The 19879-nt window shown below is 37.6% G+C and overlaps 7 protein-coding genes across 7 annotated transcripts; 6 read left to right on the top strand and 1 right to left on the bottom strand.

The window, feature by feature from the left end:
• Window positions 1-837: 837 nt before the first annotated feature.
• L201_000877 (uncharacterized protein) lies at window positions 838-7972 on the top strand (the record flags this gene model as incomplete). Its single annotated transcript, XM_066216672.1, has 4 exons — window positions 838-2779; window positions 2834-3351; window positions 3421-3735; window positions 3803-7972. 4 exons carry the CDS (start codon window positions 838-840, stop codon window positions 7970-7972), a joined length of 6945 nt encoding a protein of 2314 aa, XP_066072769.1.
• Window positions 7973-8416: 444 nt separating this feature from the next.
• Window positions 8417-10309, bottom strand: L201_000876 (uncharacterized protein; the record flags this gene model as incomplete). Its single annotated transcript, XM_066216671.1, has 3 exons — window positions 8417-8537; window positions 8623-10141; window positions 10231-10309. 3 exons carry the CDS (start codon window positions 10307-10309, stop codon window positions 8417-8419), a joined length of 1719 nt encoding a protein of 572 aa, XP_066072768.1.
• Window positions 10310-10958: 649 nt separating this feature from the next.
• Window positions 10959-11168, top strand: L201_000875 (uncharacterized protein; the record flags this gene model as incomplete). Its single annotated transcript, XM_066216670.1, has 1 exon — window positions 10959-11168. The coding sequence occupies one exon, from the start codon at window positions 10959-10961 to the stop codon at window positions 11166-11168; it is 210 nt and encodes a 69-aa protein (XP_066072767.1).
• A 199-nt stretch (window positions 11169-11367) lies between these two features.
• Window positions 11368-11628, top strand: L201_000874 (uncharacterized protein; the record flags this gene model as incomplete). Its single annotated transcript, XM_066216669.1, has 2 exons — window positions 11368-11383; window positions 11438-11628. 2 exons carry the CDS (start codon window positions 11368-11370, stop codon window positions 11626-11628), a joined length of 207 nt encoding a protein of 68 aa, XP_066072766.1.
• A 326-nt stretch (window positions 11629-11954) lies between these two features.
• Window positions 11955-14216, top strand: L201_000873 (uncharacterized protein; the record flags this gene model as incomplete). Its single annotated transcript, XM_066216668.1, has 2 exons — window positions 11955-13481; window positions 13527-14216. 2 exons carry the CDS (start codon window positions 11955-11957, stop codon window positions 14214-14216), a joined length of 2217 nt encoding a protein of 738 aa, XP_066072765.1.
• Window positions 14217-15114: 898 nt separating this feature from the next.
• On the top strand, window positions 15115-15713 carry L201_000872 (uncharacterized protein; the record flags this gene model as incomplete). The annotated part of the gene is made up of 2 exons (XM_066216667.1): window positions 15115-15253; window positions 15346-15713. 2 exons carry the CDS (start codon window positions 15115-15117, stop codon window positions 15711-15713), a joined length of 507 nt encoding a protein of 168 aa, XP_066072764.1.
• Window positions 15714-17364: 1651 nt separating this feature from the next.
• L201_000871 (uncharacterized protein) lies at window positions 17365-19506 on the top strand (the record flags this gene model as incomplete). The annotated part of the gene is made up of 4 exons (XM_066216666.1): window positions 17365-18178; window positions 18267-18926; window positions 19000-19245; window positions 19349-19506. 4 exons carry the CDS (start codon window positions 17365-17367, stop codon window positions 19504-19506), a joined length of 1878 nt encoding a protein of 625 aa, XP_066072763.1.
• Between the last annotated feature and the right edge of the window lie 373 nt (window positions 19507-19879).

The raw sequence follows: 19879 nt of genomic DNA, 5'->3' as shown, positions 1-19879 counted from the left end.
GAATACTCAACAACATTACCTGTCCTCAACTTTTGTTCATCAAATCCAAAAATCCAGCTCGTCTCTACATGACATGTACCTCCACCAGATCACGTGATTACTGGGAGTGCGGAATCAAATCCCACGTTTCGCTGTCATCGCGGCAATCACCGAAGATTATGTTGTTTTTGTTTTTATCATCAAATATAATGAATGAATAGATGTTCAGCCATTTTCGTTTTCCAATTCCCAACCCATGGTACATTTCATATCTATCATAATACAATTCTATCGATTCTGCCTGAACCTTGTTCATCCATCTTCTTAATAACGTCTTGTGGGAAAGGTCAATCATCAGTCTGAAATGATGAAATCAGGGCTATCTTTGGATTTTAGCGTGGTACTTCGGCTTGCGGAATTTCGAGATTTACCGTTCACCGGAACTAACAATAACATTTTCTACAAGTAGAGAAATATGCTAACCATTGATACAAGGTAACCAAACAATAACAACCCAACATTACTATAGTATCATTCTAATAGAACACAAAGAATTTCGGTAGAACATCAAGTCAAAACAGTCTTTTTACTGCTCTAAGTATATATGACTTACTTGTGTTTCTGATTAGATCGAGATCATTCATCATTATCATTCCTTCACTGCATCTGTATCACTGTCTTTACGTTTCAATACGAATTGGCCCTATATGTTATCATTATTTCATTAGAATTTATGTACGCTCCAGCTCACTGTAGGTAGCTAAAAATCCGCTATCAGCAGCTCACCCAACCGGCATATAACAACAACACTTCAGCAATACTCGATACCGACATTTCCAATCCGCCAATACCGTCGTCATGCCTCACACAATTTCACCTGATCCTTCTTCGCAAGGTCTTGGTATATCATTCTCAACCTTATCACCACCCCCTGCAGAGCCTTCTATTCCTCGGTTTACAGGAATAGTACCCCAACCTCAGCCAACAAGCTCATCACCCTCTCGTCTGCCCCTAGCTGGTCAGTATCAACCGGCTTATCGACCACAGCCTTCACCTACTCGAGCTGGACCATCAAGTATACAGCCCTCTTTTCAGCTTAGACCAACACACACTAGACACGGTAGTACAAGTAGTAGTAGACAAGGATACGCAACGTTTTCTGCTATACCAGCAAGTCCTGCTAGACCAATGGGACCTAGATCAGCTAGTATCAAGTCTCCTGTACTTGGTGGGCCATCTTCAAGTACAGTTGGAAGTATATCTGGACATAATCAAATACCGAGCCTAGGAATTGATCCAGCATACGCTGATGAAGAAGTAGAGGATAACGAGGAGGAAGAAGAAGAAGAGGCGATAATGAACGATCAAGAGGACGATACACCCAAGCAATCTTTAAGACCACTTCCAACACCTACACGAAGTGCTTCTATAGCTTCGCGACTTACTACAGCAAGTAACCAAATATCTGAGGATATGAAAAGGAAGTTCTCAAAATCGTCTGGCGCAGAAACTTTTGGAAATGGTGGTGGAACAGGAAAGTATTTCCCTTTATCTGGTGAAGACGATATGGTAAATGAACAAGAATTGGAATCAGATTATGGACATACAATGGGGCCTTCTTCAACCAATGTTGAAGCTTCACCAATGAATCAGAATACGTCTCATCCCAGAAGATCTTCGACGAGGTTAACGAATAACGATTCGGTCGCTTCAGGCTCAGAGTTCATATCATCAGGATCAATGCAAGCTTCACCTTCTAAGATGTCAAATCAATCGCACCAGAGTTATGGCTCAGACCGATCATACTCGAATGCACAAGCTAGACAGTTCCCTTATCCACCGGCAAGTAATCAACATCCACCTCGTTCAGCTACAGCATATTCAGATCCTACACATCATATCGCTCATCCTTATAACAATAATAATCAATATCAACCTTATTCTCAGCAATACCAGATTCAAGATCCGGGTTTGAATCGTCGGATGACAAGATCGAAATCACAACCACAGTATTTATATGCTGTACCTGAATTAGATGATCTTGGATTATCAAAACCACCCAAATCAATGCCAAATCCTGATTCGAATACGATGGCTAAACGATCATCTAATGTTTCATCCGGTATCCACTCGAAGAATGCTGTTCTATTGTCAGCTGAAAATGGTGGTATGATGTTAGCTTTTTCACCTACTGGAGATGGAACTTTCAGACCAGGTGAACTGATTTGCGGTTCAGGTACTGGTCTTTTACCTTCTTCAGTACAAAGTCCACCTTCTTCTTCCTCTTCAAATGATCATAGTAACCAATCACATTCACAAGATGAATTAAGAGCAAGACCTTGGAGTGATAGTACAATGTCAGACATTCAACATGATACTGTTTTAGCAAGAAAACCTACCATGTTAGGTCAAAGAGGTAGAAGTTTATCTGATGGTGCCCAATTATTAGCAAGACAAGGTACTTTACTACATCCATCTTCCTCTAAACAAAGATCTTCACAAGAATTAAACGTTCTTTTAGGTAGTCAAAAATCAAGAAGATTATCTTCAAATAAATTGTTACCTCCTCCACCAAGTGAAGAAGATAATAAAACAAATTCTTGGCAAAAGGATAACAAAGTCAGATTAGAGGCTAGTAAAAAGGGAAAAGCTAGAGTTGAAGTTGATGTTGTATTAGAAAGAGAATGTGTCGTGGAAGGAGGAGAAGTCAGAGGTAGGATGGAAGTCAGGATTACAGGTGGTAAAAGAGGCGAAGGCTTAAGAGTTGGAGGTGGTAAAGTTAGAGTAGTCGGTTTTGAGGGTATGTATAGTCTTCTGTTTTTTTCGGCTCAACGCTAACATCACGTTACCTTAGAACTGTCCACTGCCACTCGACATATCTTTTATCATCAGCCCCACCCTTTACCTGTATTTGATCCTGCTATACAGCACAATCTGTCTTCTTCCTTGTTCGCCTCAGGACCCGATTCAGATGGTTATAGACTTGCTTCAGAAGGTACCCATAACATACCTTTCAGAATGAGATTACCATTAGGTGGAGGAGCTAAAGGTACCTATACTTCTCAAAATGGTAAAGGACCTTGTGTTAGATATGTGGTAGTAGGATCAGTTAAAATCCATATCCCTTCGACTGGAAAACGATCTATAGCACACTTTTACCGATCCATAGTGGTTTTACCTTATCTAAATCCTAGTGTAGTACTAGCACCAAGTACTGAACCTGTCGAAGGTTACGTCGAAAGGGGTTTAGGTTGGAACATAACAGGTGAAAAAGGTAGAGTTGAATTAAGAGTCAGTTTGGGGAGACGTATCTGGGTTAGTGGTCAGAGACTTTGGTGTGAAGTTGCCATCAGAAATGATAGTAACAGAAAGGTAAGCGCTTCTGTACGCACGTACAAGACAGATCGTAATGAGAAGCTGATTTTGGATGGATTGCAATAGATAAAAACGCTAAACTTGGCAATTTTACAAACGATACAAGTATTCAACCCTCAACCACTACTAGACACTTCTGATCGGTCGGCTGGCGTGGCAAGAAAGCGTAAATCATTACCAAGTTGTATGGATCCAACAGGTTTCCCTGGTACACCGGATCTAGATGCTTGTCAAACTACAACGCAACGAAGGAAAATCAGTGAAGAAATCATCGAAGCTGATTTTATAAGTCAAGGTGCTGGAAGAGTCACAGGAAAAGGTTGGTGGACAGGTGTTGATTCTGGTGAGAATGGACATTGGGATTTAAGTTTACAAATACCTGTAAGTCATTTTGAAAAATGTTTTTAGAAGCAATATTTGAAGGATTACTGATTTTGCTCCACTATAGCCTGGAATGTTATCAATCAGACGAACTCGACTCATTGAAGTACAATATACCTTAAGAGTCACAGTGAATGGCAGTATCTACGTTGATGTTCCTGTTCAATTGATCAATTTCTTATCTATTGACCCGCCACCCATGCCAAGAGACGGACCAAGATTACTCAATCCACCTGTATCAAACAAACAGCCTTTGCCTCATACTCAATCGCGAGATTTACAAGTTACTATTGGAGGTGTAGGGGGTATTTATCAACAGCCTGATATAACCTCGAATTCAGCTTCACGACCTGGTGCAATTAGGACTTCATCAGAATTTAGCTTGGATAGTACGGGTGGCGCAGCAAGAGCAAGCTCTACGACATTGCACATAGATGCTTTACTTCAAGCTGGTAGATTAAGAGCTGAAGCTGAAGCTATGAATAATTTACCAACTGATATGTCTCGTCATCTCAAACAGCCTTCAAATACCAGTTCAAACGCCTCATCAAGTATTAATGCTAATGTCGATTCCATGGGAATGTTAAATGTGCCATCTAGACCATTAAGTTTGGGATCAAGTTATAGTATTTCGAGAACAGATCAGAATCACCTATCAAATACACATACAAGAACAAAGTCGAATCCATTGTCATTGTCACAACAAACAACTTTAAGACCTAAAGGAGGAAGATTGATGTCATATGGATCAAACACACAACAAATTGATTCACAATCTATATTCTCAGGTGAAACCCATGAATTGGATGAAGATGAATCAAATGAAAATGATAATATACAGGAGACTGAGGAAAAGAAAATCAAGTTGGCAGCATTAAGAGCAAGAGGTAGACAAAAATCTTTAGCTGCAATTAATCGTGAATTATATGAAGAAAAACGTAAATATGCTCAAGAAGATTCACCTAAAAGTCATTTACATACTCCATTACAAGGTGAATTTAGACCTTGTCATACACCTTCAGAAGAAGTATATGACATGAATGGCAATTCATCACCTGAAGCAGAAAGTCAATTTCACAGAGGTTCAGATCTGGATTTAGATTTGGATTTGGAATCTCCAGTGGAAGAAACTGAAAGAAGACAATTAAGAGTTGTTAATGCTGATGAAAGTGATGATGAGGACGAAAATGGTAACAACGAAGACGAGCAGCATCTCGTATCTCGAGATCAAAAAGATGACGATGCTTATGATGGAATTGAAGTCACAAACAATATCCAGACTGAGCAAGTCGGAGAAGCTTTTGAGGACGCTGAAATGGACGATGCAGGTAACGAGACTGTCCTGGCGGATTTAATTCCTGAAGATAGGGAAGAATTAGAGGAAGTCATGTCGCTTCATGGAGGACAAGGCGAAGAGGATGTCGTATCCGGAAACACGTATCTTTATGGTGAAGATGAAGAATTTGAGGGAAACTCAGAGTATGTCCATGAAAACACAGATAAACATCACGGAAGTATCGGTCACCATCAAGGTCGAATATCATCATCTCTTTCTTCACAGAGATTACCAATTTTGATGCATGAATCAGAAAATCGTGTATCAGGTAAAAGAACGGTTAATGGTAGTTTTACGAGTGAGCAAGAAGTAGAAGTTGGTCAAGTTTACGAGGCAGTTAAGAGAAATGTTTCAATTGAAATACCTTCTAGATTATTACCTCTTCCATCCAATTCATCTAATGAGGATCATGAGGAAGCAGGGGAAGCATCGGATACCTCTCCAGTAAAAGACAATCTGCAAGAAGAAGTAGACGGTGAATTGGTGCAAACTCCAAATTTACCTAAATCGTCAAGCGTTAGTCATTCTTTATTAGCTGATGCTAGAAGAAACTCTCAATTACAATCGGAAACAAGAACAAGAACGAATTCGCAATCCAGTATGAAAACTCCTTCATTTAGTCCTGGAAGTATGAGTCCAAGGAGAGGTTCATCGATGATTCCAGCTTCAACTTCAATTTTGATGTCAAGAATAGATTCTTCAACAAACGGTACAACCGGTCACAATAATGTAAACGTCAATGTAAACACATCTGCATCACCTCTAAGAAGACAAGCAAGTTCAAACTCTTTATCTAAATCATTATCAACTTCACCAATCAAAACTTCAAATACTGTCATAGCCATACAGAAGAAAAATTCATTCACATTTGTCACTGACCCAAATTCACCTCGAACAGCTAGAAACAATTTACCAATCTCACCTGGATTATCACCAAAGAGTTTTGCTGTACCAAATTCTTCAAGTGATCTAATTAGAGTTCCTTCTTTATACACCAGTTCAAGTCAACTACGAAATCAAATTGTACCTTCACCTTCGAACTCTAACGAGACCAATTCAAATTCCCACTATATTGATAATAAATTAGATGAAGAAAGTCGAGAAACTCAAATTTCCCATGGATCTCACCATAATCATTCATCGAATGAGATCGAAGAGAATGATCATGATAATAATAACAGTAGTGGGGATGAAAATGGTTTACCTGGATTAGCACCTTCCATAGCATCTGATTCAGCTTCTTCAGAAGGTCATCAATTAGAATCACCAATTAGTATGACTGGTCAAAGTAAATTTTCACCAAATCTAATTACGTCTACTTTAAATCAAATTGATGGTGGTAATCGATCATTACCTACCATACCTGATAACCACGATTCTAAGAAAAATAATAACAATTATCAACCTTTTTCAGTTGAAGAATATCATCAACAAAAGCAAATGATCAATAATCAAGATTGGAGATCTTCAAATGAATATATTAGACCCAATCAACAGATATATCAAGTTCAAACCCATAATACACAAGCCAATATGATCAATATGCCACATCCAACTGAAAACAGAGAAATACTATTACCTATACCAGGATCAACTGATGGTCATGATACCAATTATGATCATGATAGATCGACGCCAAGTTCACCTACATCATCATGTCATTCAATATTACCTTCAGTTAAGAGTAAAATATTACAATTAGAAAATCGTGATGAAGCCTTGAGAAAATTCAGTGTATCAGGATCAATTTCAAGTTCAGTCGTCCCATCAAGACAACCAAGTATAGTTACTCCTATGATAATGTCATCTCCATCAGATTATCAAACTAGACAAAACAGTATTATCAATTCTTCAAACATAATGTCGATCAATCAAAGTAGACAGGGTAGTATAATTAATGCAAATTATAATCATCCCTCTTTGATGGCAATTGATAGAAGTAGAAATAATAGTATTGGATTAACAACTATAAATGAAAGATTAAATAACCTAATGATCAATCAAAACGTAAATCAAAACCAAAATCAAGATCAAAAAGTGACTTCACCAACTCAACAACAATACCACCAACAAGATTCACCAAAAAGAAAAAGCTATACGACTGCTTTAGCACCAAAACCTACTCCTAAAAGATCCACATCAGATGATTCATATTATTCTTCAAGTAATCATAATCATCATATCCCTGAAAATTCATCATTATCATCATCAAGCACGAAAAATACACCTACACCAACTGATTATAGATACGATCAAAGATCTAGACCATTGATATCTCAATCACAACCAATGAATGAGAAACCATCCAATTCAAGTAGTATAGGTAACGGTATAGGTCATACCACATATATCAACAGAAGATCATACGCTTCAAATCAAGGTGGTGGTGGTGGTAATAATGGGGCCTATCAACCAGATAGTTTAAATTCCAGAATATCCATTTCATCGAATTCAACAAATAGAAACGGTAATAATGTTTCTAGATTAGATCCATTTGGATTAGGTTTCGGTTCAGGGTTAGGATTAGCTAATGATGGTGATGAAGAAAATACAGAATTGAAAAGAAATGAATCTATAAAATCAAATTATACAAGTATAACTGAAATTGAATCTGCTTTGAATCATATATCCAATGAACTTGCTCCTCCTTTACCTACACATATACCTATATCCATGCAAGGAAATACAAAAGGTTATAAACTAGAATCATTAAAAGAAGAAATTTCACATAATAATCAAGGTCAAGGTCATATAATCAAACCTAAAACATCGGGATTCTGGAATAACATTGAAGATGTGAATGTAGTAAATCCAAAAACTTTCAATAATTATCAATCTCCAAGAGAAATGAGAGTCAGGTTAAGTGAGAGTGAAACTAGTGAAAGTGAAGGTTTATTGTGAAACTTCGTACCTCTGAAGGTCTAATAATATATGTCTCATTTGTAATAGTATCAACAATGGACAATAACAACATGGACATTTCTACAAGTCGGCCTCAGTCTGATAACGCATTGTATAGCTACTGTTCTCATCAATTGTATTTTATATTTCATCTTTTTATACCTTAGCATAATAATATTCATACAAGCATGTACGTCGGAAACGGAAATTAAATTGTGTATAGCTTTCATTAGAATCGTAAAGCGTAACGTACATACTACATTCTGATACAGATAATATACATAAAAGCGAGACAAAGAAGGAAAGTGTGTACATCTATCTGAGAAAGCCTGAGATTTGATTAGCTTGGTCGATATTCCCCTTGACAGAGATAATCCCTAAAACACTCACATGTAGTGGCTCAAGACTACATTGTTCAATCCGAACAATCATTATTTACGTCTATCAAGATTTCCCAACACCCTTTCCTCCCCGCTTCTTGATTTTCTTAGCATTCTTCATTGCAGCTAATTCAACCCATTTATCCAATTTATCCGCGCCCAAACCATGACACAAAAGGGTTTCACTAATCGGACGGAGCATATCAGTCAGCTATTTGTGCTTTTTTGCAAAAGATGCTACAAGAAGCTGAAGCGGTGATAGACACTCACGTATCATACTCCATCATAGCAGCCAAGCCAAATGCATCCCAAGCAGTTCCTACTTTTCCATCATCACCGCGCATGAACCAGCCCATTTTACCTCTTCTAGCTGACGGAAGGTGTAGCCAAACAGCTAATCTCTGTTCTTCGTATCTATCATGTAATCTAAATATAGTTCTTAATGGACATGGATATGAATTCGATCCACCAAATTCATCATCCGTTTCACTTTCTGTATCACTATCAAACTCATCTTCAGAATCGCTTTCACTATCTGATAATATAGTTGGGCCATGTGAAGGTGATTTGGATTTTCGTATGTACGTGTCCGGCTGATTTACACCTTCCATGCCAAGCCAATCTGATGCTTCTATATGGCTGGATAAGACTTCGGCTCGACCTTCCTCGATGAGTTGTTTTGCTGAATCTAGACATTCTATTAAGCATTCTTCTAGCATGTCCTCCCATTTGACGCCCTCCGACATATGACTTTTATCGGGATTGACGGTTCCTCTTGGAAGACTAGACAGATCGAAAGCACTGTCACTCTCTCCACTTAGTCGAGGCTTGACATCTTCACTACTGTATTGTTGATCATCTCCAGTTACAGAACCATTTTCTACTACATCACCTTCTTCTCCTTCCCGCTTTTCGTCTAATATAACTTTTTCCATCTCTCTAGTTTTCACATCGGCAATTTTCTTAGTAGTGATACTCATAAGCAAATCACACTTGAGTACTCTGACTTCCTCTTCGATCTTCAAAGGTCTTCTGACATCCTCTTCTTTCTGTTTCTTCGTCTTGGCAATGAATGGTCCACTTAGCGATTCTACCTGCTGCACACCTCGAAGAAAAGTATCCAAGAGGGAGACGACGTATAAAGCTTCCTCGTCAGATATATATACTGGAAATGATGATTTTATTGGAGATGGTATAGCAGATTTAATTTTGGATGAGTGAGCGATAGGTCTAGTAGGTTGAGTCTGAAGAGAAGTGATGAGTTTACGTGGATAACATAAAAGAGGGGAAAGCTGATAAAATTTGGTTTCTTTCGGTGGGAAGATAGATCCTAATATCTGTTTGTCTATCTCCCTCAAATCTATTTCCAGCTGAATATGTAAGGAATAAAGTAAATAGAACCCTCGAATACAATCAAGTAAAGTAGCCCTATGATGTTGATCCTGCTTTACCTCGTAACCGGTTTCTAGGGGTTCGTCCCATAAGACCCTCGAAATCACATATATTGCAGATAAATATCCTTCAAGTAGCACCTGAATTCCTTCTATGAGTTCCTCGTCTTCAGCGTCGAAATTATTGCCAGGGAAGAATTCCTTGAACCGGGTGGCAAATTCTTTCAAGCCTTCAAATGCTTTGATTAAGCCGTTGAGATCCTTTATTGAGTTTTCAGGAGGAATGAAAGCGATAGCATTGATTGCATTCAGAAGGGTTGTTGATGGTAAGGAAGGTTTGGATGATTTGAATAGAGAAGATATTGAGAAACGTGAAAAAGGTTTATGCAAGGTACTAGCTGAAGTAGAAGAGCTCTATAATTGTCAGCCGAGATCTTGGGAATAGTATGTACCAATGCCTTGAACAAAGTGACACAATAATACTCACTCTGCTTGATGTAAAGTCCTTCCAATGTGGGAAGAGATGAGACCAGTTCTCTAACTTCCTCGCTGCTTGAAGTGAGCATCTCGAGATAACTATACGAGTCACACTTTTAACGATAAGAAGTGAGCGGTGGTCGTTCAAGGGATAATGCAAGGCTGGATAATGAATGATCAGTGACTATATTGACAACCAGCTATGATAGATTCACTTGAGTACTGTGTGATAACAGTAAATCAGTAATCGCATATGGAAATGGAGGAATGAACGATTGTCAAATAGCAGTATTGCGATGGTCTGTGCGTACTACTGTACGATTCTCTCATTCTATCATGAAACTTGAAAGGATGGTCCGTGTGTTGATTATTAATTTCTCAGGGACGTATTGTCAAGTACACGTCAACTACCGTCACCTAGATGATTTATTCTTTCTTCCGTAACGTTGTATACCTTAAGGTAGCACATCGCACGATTCCCGAACAAGTGTACAGTAGTCGAACAAAAGTGCCAATGAGGGGATAGGTCGAACATGTTAGAGTAGAAGTGAAAGAGTCTTGATATTCTCTGTTGATAGTGAGTGACGAAATGAAGTTGTGAGAAGTTGACCGAGCTGAATGTGCTACAGTAATCTTAATGATGTTGGACGTACGCGACGAGGATAAGTTATTGGTGCAAGCAGTTTTTACGTAATAAACCGTTAGTCGTTAGAACTAAACTTACGAGAGTAGCAAAACATGTCGGGTAATTCGGATCTCGCTCGGATCCTATTATCTGTTTCAGTGAAACCTCCCAAATACAACAATCTATTCTCGTTTCCATATAGTTATTGGTCCTTCTTCAATTATTTGTTTCGACTTAGCAGAGTTAAGCACAGATCGCAATTCCTGGTAACAGGGATTTCTGTTTCTGTCAAATTTTTCATTTTTTTGTGTATAATTGGTTAAGGACAATCGTGGCTTTTATCTTACCTTTCTTTAACATTTTATTTTGTTGCCCAAATTGCTCATTCTTCCAATCACTAAACTACGCTGTTTATCTCTTTACCTCCGCTCTTGCTCGCCTCAGCCACACTTGCTTCTTTGCTTGCATTCATGCAATCTTGAGCGAGATTTCTCTTGTTAGGGCTAAAGTTCTACCAGCAAGATGCCTCACTTTATTCGTTCTAAAACTTAGCAATACAAGCGAGATAACGACCTGCTTTCAACATGGTTAGCTAAAGCAGCAGTACAACATGGATACCCTCTTGCAAATTTGATCAAGTCTAAACTACCAATCGAAGATGACGAAGATGGTAAACCTACCGCAAATCAAATCAAAAATGCAAAGAAAAGGGCAAAAGCAAAAGCAGCAAAAGCTAAATCTGGAGAAAATTTAGGAGAAAAGGATGTTATCAATGGTCACTAGACGGCAAAGATTCCGATAATCTAGATGATGTAGCAAAGAAGGTGGGAAATATGAATCTTGGTGAGTAATACGCATTGGATTTACCCTTCATTCACATGTAATAATGTATACGACCCGTTTCTACTCCCCTACTACAAACTCCTCTTTTGCCCGCAGCGCATTGCAGACAGAAACTCCGCTAACCTAGTATCACTGTTTCAGGTAATTCTTCTTCAAAGCCTTCGTTTTCATCCGACATCAACAGCAATTATCTCATTCCTATGAGCCAATATGGTCCCCTCGCCAGGTATTTAGTAGAACGTTCAGTTCGTATTCCAATCGAGATCATGCAACTGCTCAATAGATGTATATCACTTCGATATCGATGCTTGAAGCGATTCCTCAAGATACCCGGTGCCTCCACTCAAAGTCATGCTCATTTTATCGATGTTTTGAACGGTGTTTACAATACCTTTGTCGTCCACCTTAAACAAATGGCCTCGTCCACCGATGAATCCACGAAGACATTTACATATAAATCTACGCAAAATCGTTTCGCCGAATTGGAAAGTAAACAAGAGGATGAAGTGGAAGATTTACCCGATATCTATCTTCCTGAACCTCCTTGTCCGCCATCGGCAACTCCTGCTCGAATCAGGTGTACTCCAGAGCCAGACCAAGAAGAACTCATCATTCGTGTTTTGGCCTTCTTCGAAGATATGCATGATATTCGTGATGAGATTGTGGCGATTTGGGAAAGATACAAATCACGTCAAATCGACCTTATCACTGCTTCAGTAACTACCAATACCGCTTTGGAATTGTTGAAGAAACCTAATGAAGATATTGTTAAACATGTTCTACCCGCTTTCGGTGGCGATTTCCGTCTGGTAATCGCTATACTTTACAACATCCTCACCATGCCTCATACAGGTCGCCTGAATCGTCAAATTGTCAACTTCAACTTAATCAACGATAATGACATACTCAATACCACTATATATGATCATTTACTCCTTCCTCTCAATCAATTGTTACATGGAATGTCCGACGTTATCGTTGACGGTTTCGCACCCATCTACAGACCGGGACATTATGGTCAATATAATCCCAACCTTGATTTTCATAACGTTCCGGTCTCCCAAAGATGGCATCAAAGTCAAATTCTTATATGCGAATCTTTTACAGACTATTTCCTACTTGGCAACTTAGGTGATAGGCAAGGTGCAATACCCTCAGCTCCAGTGGTTGGTGATGAGAAGAATACAAATCTGTTTTTCATTGATGAAATAACTACCGAAATGAGTCATTTCTCAAAAACCAAAAAACCGACTTTACTCCTTATCATATACTGTCAAATCTTCGTGGATATAAACTTAGTTTTAGGTTCCGATGCCAAGCGAGGTGTTTCAGAGCTTGTACAAGGTGCTACCGATATGTTGAAGACATTCGATCGAAGGAAACAACATGAAGTACAACCTCCAAATGGAACTTGGCCTAAAGAAAATGAAATGATAGTTGACATATTTAGACATGAATTAGATATTTGGAAGACAATGACGCCTCAAAGACAAATGTACTCGATTGTACCTAATCACATGTCTGTGCAATTATCTCTCTTCGAAAGGGATCCAATGTTATGTGGTTTAGTACTTTTCCGATTACGTATGAAGTATCAACAATTAGGTCTGACCTTGGTGAATGCTTATGGCGCTGTACTTTCTACTGCTCATCTATACACTGCTTGTAAAAATTCTGGTGTTGAACCAGGTCAACCATTCCCTGATTGGCCAGATATGAATATGGTCATAGAATTGCATGGAAAAGAAGATATATTTGGTGGTAAATTCCCTAGAACCATTGATGATTCGAATGTATCGTTCCTTCACATGATGGGTTATTCAACTGAAGTTTAACAGGCCTCAAGACATGTATTTGATGAAAAGAAGAATTTACCAAGCAATCTTCGAAATCGAAAATCAAAACCACCATTAGCATCTAAAAGCGGACCAAAAGGTTTAGAAGATCATACACAACTATTACCACTTTTCCTTAGTAAATACGTTAGAGATCCTTCAGCTGGAACAACATTTTCAATTAATACTATAGATACTCTACAAACAGATGTTACAATGGATCGAATCAAATCTGAAGAAGATGAAAATTCAAGATTTTATAGTCAAAATAAAACAATAATCAGACATAAACGTAAACACAAAAGTCCGAAAATGTCAATTTTACAAGTTTTATCAATTTTAGAAGCTGGTTTGATATCCGAATCAACGTCAATTCGATTCGACTATATTTCATTTCATCTCAGATGTCTTAAAGTACTTAAACAAGTACAACTTTCTGCGCATGATTATTTCATGATGAAAATTGGACCTGGATATCAAGAAAACGATTCTCAATTATCTTTTATCACAGGTTGGATTTTACGTTTCGCTGCTAATTCTGGTCAAGCAGCAGAAGCTTTAGGTATCAAAAGAGAAGGTAGAAACGCTAGTTTAGTGCAAAGCAGAAGATTGGTCGATGCAACAAGAGTAATTAAGGAGTTCTTATCCAAAACAGGCGAAGGCGATACAGAGATTAAGAAGATAGGTTTGTAAAACCCGTTCATACTTAGATGCTATACATGCAGATTATATAGAACAAACAATGGATATCCCTGTATGCAGACAGCAGTTCCGCGGGAGTGGCAGAGGTCCCCAGCTGGGTTGACGATCGGTGATTCCGTTTTATGAAATCAGCTGAATAAAAATTCGTATTACAAGGTTTCAAGCGCAAGGTACTCGTACTGATTTTACAGGAAAGGAAAAGCAGTGATGAGAAGTGGGGAACATGGTGTTTATCGTTGTTGACCCTGTTACCCTCCTTTAAGCCTTTTCGCATGAAATCAACTTGACCCCTCCTTTCGGTATCACAATGTAGAGATGATTCAATTCGAATAAAAGCGTAATACAAGAGGATCGAAGCTGTGATATCAAACGATGATCGCAACCAAATCGAAAACATCCAATCAATCAATCAATCAATAAAAATTGTCTTCGCTCATTTTATTAAACCTTGATCTGCCCCACTTTTCACATCAAACAGGTGATAAAAAAATCTATACAGACAGTCGAAATTTTTCTGCTTTGACAGAATATATATATATACACCGATACCCATGAAATGCTAGAAGAATAAAGGCTTTTGGAGAATCAAAAAGTAAGAAACATAAGTTTTCTTTTTTCTATTGATCACTTACATTATTGATCACCGAAAACGTATAATATCAACATGGCTTCAATCTATGAAATCAAAAAGTCTCCCAATGACACTGGCTTAGGTGTATTCGCCACTGAATTAATTCCAGCTGGTACTTTAATCATTTCCGAGAAACCATTTTTCACCACTTTTTCTGTATTTAGCTCTTCAATGGTTCTAAAAAATTTGAAGAAACTCACAAAAGAAGATCAAAGGAAATTCCTGGCTTTCTCTAATCCAAATCAAGATTAATTAGGAATGGCAGGTATAGCTAAAACTAATTGTATACCTATGCCTGAACGAAGACAAGCTGGTTTATGCGAAGTCATTTGTAGAATGAATCATTCTTGTAAAGCAAATGCTCAATATTTCTGGGATGATCAAAAAGGTCTCGAAGGTGAGTTGTTTTACCAACTTGCTAGCTAGCCCTACAGCATTCTGCTCTCACATTGTAAATTCTTTTACTGCAAAGCTGACGAGACATTATAGTATGTTACGCAATCATGGATATACCTAAAGGAGAAGAAATCACTGTATGCTATAGCGAGATCACTTCTGGTCGACCATTGCGACATGATGTACACATTCAACACGGATTCAATTGTCAATGTAAAGCCTGTACAACATCATCACCCGAACAACTTGCTCAAAGCGATAAAAACCGTGAAGAATTATGTGAAATCATTGATGAAACACCTACTTTACTTCAAACTAACGGTACCATCGCAATCAAAAGGGCGAAAAGATCGTTAGAATTGATCAAAATTGAAGAATTATTTGGTTTAGCACCAGCTCAATATTATGATGGATTTCAAGTCGCTGTAGCATGGGGTGATCAAGCAAGTGCTAAAGCATAGGCTAAGAAGACAGCTGAAGGATATACTTTAATCAGAGGTAAAGATTATATCAAGGTTAAAGAAATGAGTATTTTAGCTGAAAATCCTCAAACACATAGATTATGGAAAGCAATGGGAAGAACTAGAAAAATTGAATTACCATAAGTATGAAGTACGGCTCGAAATGACAAGCAAGAGGAATTTAAATGAGAAAGGTAAGATAGTCATTTGATTTATAAGATGTATAAGTGTGAGATAGAAAGTCTCCAAATCAACCACGCTTGGAACAAAAAGTTAAGCAGCATGAATCATTATTGCGATCTTAACTAATTTTGACCAAGGGTCATTAATAGCTGCTCAAACGTATGTATAAAGAGTGGGTTCAAAGCCAACAAACCCAATCATAATCCCGTGATGATGGGTTTTTTTCTGCATTAAGTCTCCTTTTCGGAGCATGGGCGACTTTCCGCAGGAGAAGGTAAAGGTAAGGGTAAGGGTAATCAATTATATTCAATCACGTTCCTAAATCGTGATTACTTTTGATGATGAGATCCCAAATTTCATTTGTTTGTTTGGTTTTCCTCGGGTATGATGCCGTGAGATCATCAACAAGATCAAATGATATAATGATAATGATGATGATGATGGATAAAATTTGATAATAATCGGATAATTAAGGCTTAAAAGTATTGAAATTTGAATGGATACCCCAAGCTAAATAACACACTACTTTAAATGCTTAGTCTGGCTTGGCTACCTTGGAAATTTTAGTGTGAATTTGGTGATTTGTTTATCTCTTACCTCTAACTGCGTTTCAGGTTACACTCCTTGCGCTACGGTACAAATCAATACCGTTACCTCTCTACCTTTCCTTTACCCCTTTTTTTCATTTCTTTTCCCTTATGTTATTTCCACAGTAAAACCCTTTGTTTTGGTTGTTGATGTGCAAGCCAAGCTTTGCTTTACACCAAGATCCTTCTTGTTTTTTTTTGCTTTTCGGTGCTCTGCTTTTTGTTCCCCACTTTCAGGCTCCTAATTGGTGCTCATCGCGATTTTACCGTAACGCAGCATTTTTGCTATCATGGCTGCTGTACCTTATCTTGGAAGTTTGTTTACACGTTCAAAGCTGTCAGCGGACATCGACTGCCGTTCTGAATCCCTTACGCTGTAACTCTCCCTCCTTCCTTTCTCCTCTACTTTCCACCAGACAGGACACTACCAGTGTATCATCCCGGAGCGTTCCCTCCTTTATCGTTTTTGTATCTTGCACGTGTTGTATAGACAGCAAAAGCAAAAAAGCTAAGTCAAGGCGAAACACCTAAATGACCATTGCTGTGCTATATTTGTACTTTTGTCGAAATTCTCTATAGGCAGTCAGTTGCTCTTCATCATCATTTACATCATCATTGTCTTTTTTAACTTTTACACATTTTCTTGCTATAATTATCGTTTGCAACCGTTATACAATATCGTTGACTATCGATATTGACATCCAAATCAACTACAACCAACTCATACTACGCTCATTTCAACAACAGCTTCCACTTATAATATAATATAGCATTGTGCAGGGTGGTTCAAGCTTGGACCGCTTGGCAGTTTTACTTGGTCTATTTTCTTTCTTCTAATAAACATCATTATCATCAACATCACCTAACGAAAATCGTCACGTATGGATAAACGAATTTCATCACCTTTCAGTCAGGCTCTATATGCGGTGGAAGTGTTGACGGAGAGAATAAAGAGTCTAAGTAGGAATGGTAGTGTAGCTGGAGATTCGGATCAAGATCAAGGTGAAGATAGTTATAGGTTACTATCATGGAGAAATAGTCTACATGAACCATTAAGGAATAGAACATCAGATGATGGTGAAAATCATAGTGAAGAATCACCACCACCCTATGAAGATGATGATTCGCCTACCGTAACACCTATATCGCCTAATTTTCCTTTAGATAATAACGATACCAACAATCATGGTGGTAATAGTCGGAGTGGTTGTAGGAGGAGAAGATTTCGTTTTGGTTTAGATTTATGGATAATAACTATAATATTAATCGCAATAGGGAATTTAGGTGTATGGTTTTTGATATTCCCATTTCCAACAACGATACCAGCATTTATAAGTCTGATGATAATATTGATTGGGTGGACGAATTTAACTTGGATTAAAACTTTATATCACACTTCAATCTTATTGAAAAAAATTGATGAAAATAGTTTTGAAGATAAAAAACGAATAGCATCAAGAAGATATTTTGATAAATTCTCAACAACTAAAAGAACGATACTTTTATCTTCGACTTGTTTTCTATTGTACCTATGTTATCTAGGTTTGATTATACCTGAAGAACAGATACCGCCGGTTAGATTAAATCAATATCATTATGGAGTTCCGGAGAAATATTTCATAGCGGCTAATTTACATGATAATGAAGATATTTTACCTACTTGGTCAAGTGAATTAGTCAAATTGGTAAATTATCGTGAGTTCCCTTTTTTTTTCGGTTTGCGGATTTGTGAATTCGGTCAAAAAAGCAATGATATGAACCTGACTCTTATTTTTCCATATAGTCGGTAACGATAATGTTTTCATATCGATATACGAATCAAATTCACATGATTCAACCAAAAAAATGCTATCAAATTTGAATTCGACTTTAGCAGAAATGGGAGTTGGGAAATCAATTATAACAGAACAAGATGATAAACATTGGTGGCCATACAGTACTTCACCTGAAAGAATTGGATATTTAGCAAATGCAAGAAATAAAGCTTTATTACCTATTCAATCATCAGATCCTTTAGTCAGACTGGGAAATTATCAAGATTTCACAAAAATCATTTTCTTGAATGATGTTTTCTTCAATTATAAATCAATTTTGAATTTGATCAATACAAATGATGGTAATTATGATCAAGCTTGTGCATTAGATTTCGGTACTTCGGGTCTTTACGATACATGGGCTTCAAGAGATATTTGTGGTATACCGTTAAGACCATTTTGGCCATATGTCAAAGATCAAGTGACAATATCAAAATTACAAAAGGAAGAACCATTCGAAGTTTCGTCTTGCTGGAATGGTGCTGTTGTATTCAAATCTGATCCATTCCTCTATAAACCTTCCAACAACCAAGAGGACGCAGTAGAAGAAGAGTCAATGTTTGAGGACAATGGTTTTAGTCAAGGGGGAAAACATTTAGGAAAGAGGGGTTGGAAAATGGTAGATGATCGTAAGTCATATCGAGGCAATTTAGTTGTATATCGAGTAGTATAGCTAACTAAACTTTTATTACCTTATTATAGCCACCTATACAAATTCAGTATTCTCACCCGCCCTCACACTTCCAATCCAATTCCGAACATCAAATATATCAGCATGTGATCATTCTGAATGTTTTTTGATTGGTTATGATTTGCACAGACTATACGATACAGTTGAAAGACCACCAATGATATATATGAATCCCAATGTAAAATTAGCTTATGAGAAGAATTGGTTTGTATGGCATAATAAAGTTTTGAGAATACCTGTTATACAATGGTGGTTAGGTGAGTTTGTATTGTAGTTTCTTTTAACTTCACGCAAACACTCTTTTTAAGGCTGTGAAAGAGTGTATCGTACTGACGTTCACTCGTTGTCGTTCATTTATAGAAAACTGGAGTCGTGGTTATCCATTCTATTTCGTTGATTGGATTTGGGAAAATGCAGGTAGAAGAAGAGATTATTGTACTTGGTCAGCATTATCAATACATTTACCTGAAAGATGTCCCGCTTTACCTGGTGCAGTTAATAAACAGTGGGATCAGTAAAAAAGATATTTTTTTTGGTGTATACACGGGGGTAAATGGACAATTAAAAGAAGATTGACAATAACTGTGCTGGAGAAACAAATAATTCATGTAGTATATAAGTCCAAGTTCAAGATGAAAATTGTGTAGGTCTACGTTAATAGTAAATAGATGATCATTTCTATACATGTTATAAAGAAATGATCACGTTGTATATATAGTAAAATAGTAAATAGTCACGAAAATCTTGATTTTGTTTTTAGTCATCCATACATTCATTTATATCCTGCATAGACTGCATATTACAACCAATGTTCTGATATGAAACTTTCTGCCTCACTGCTATTTGTGTCCAACCTTGTTTCCTCCTGTTGCTTTCTTTTGTAGTCGGTTC

This window comes from Kwoniella dendrophila, chromosome 1 (assembly GCF_036810415.1).
Source record: "Kwoniella dendrophila CBS 6074 chromosome 1, complete sequence".
Lineage (NCBI taxonomy): Eukaryota > Fungi > Basidiomycota > Tremellomycetes > Tremellales > Cryptococcaceae > Kwoniella > Kwoniella dendrophila.
Note: the sequence above shows the minus strand (reverse complement) of the source record. Positions and strands in the feature narration are given on the sequence as shown.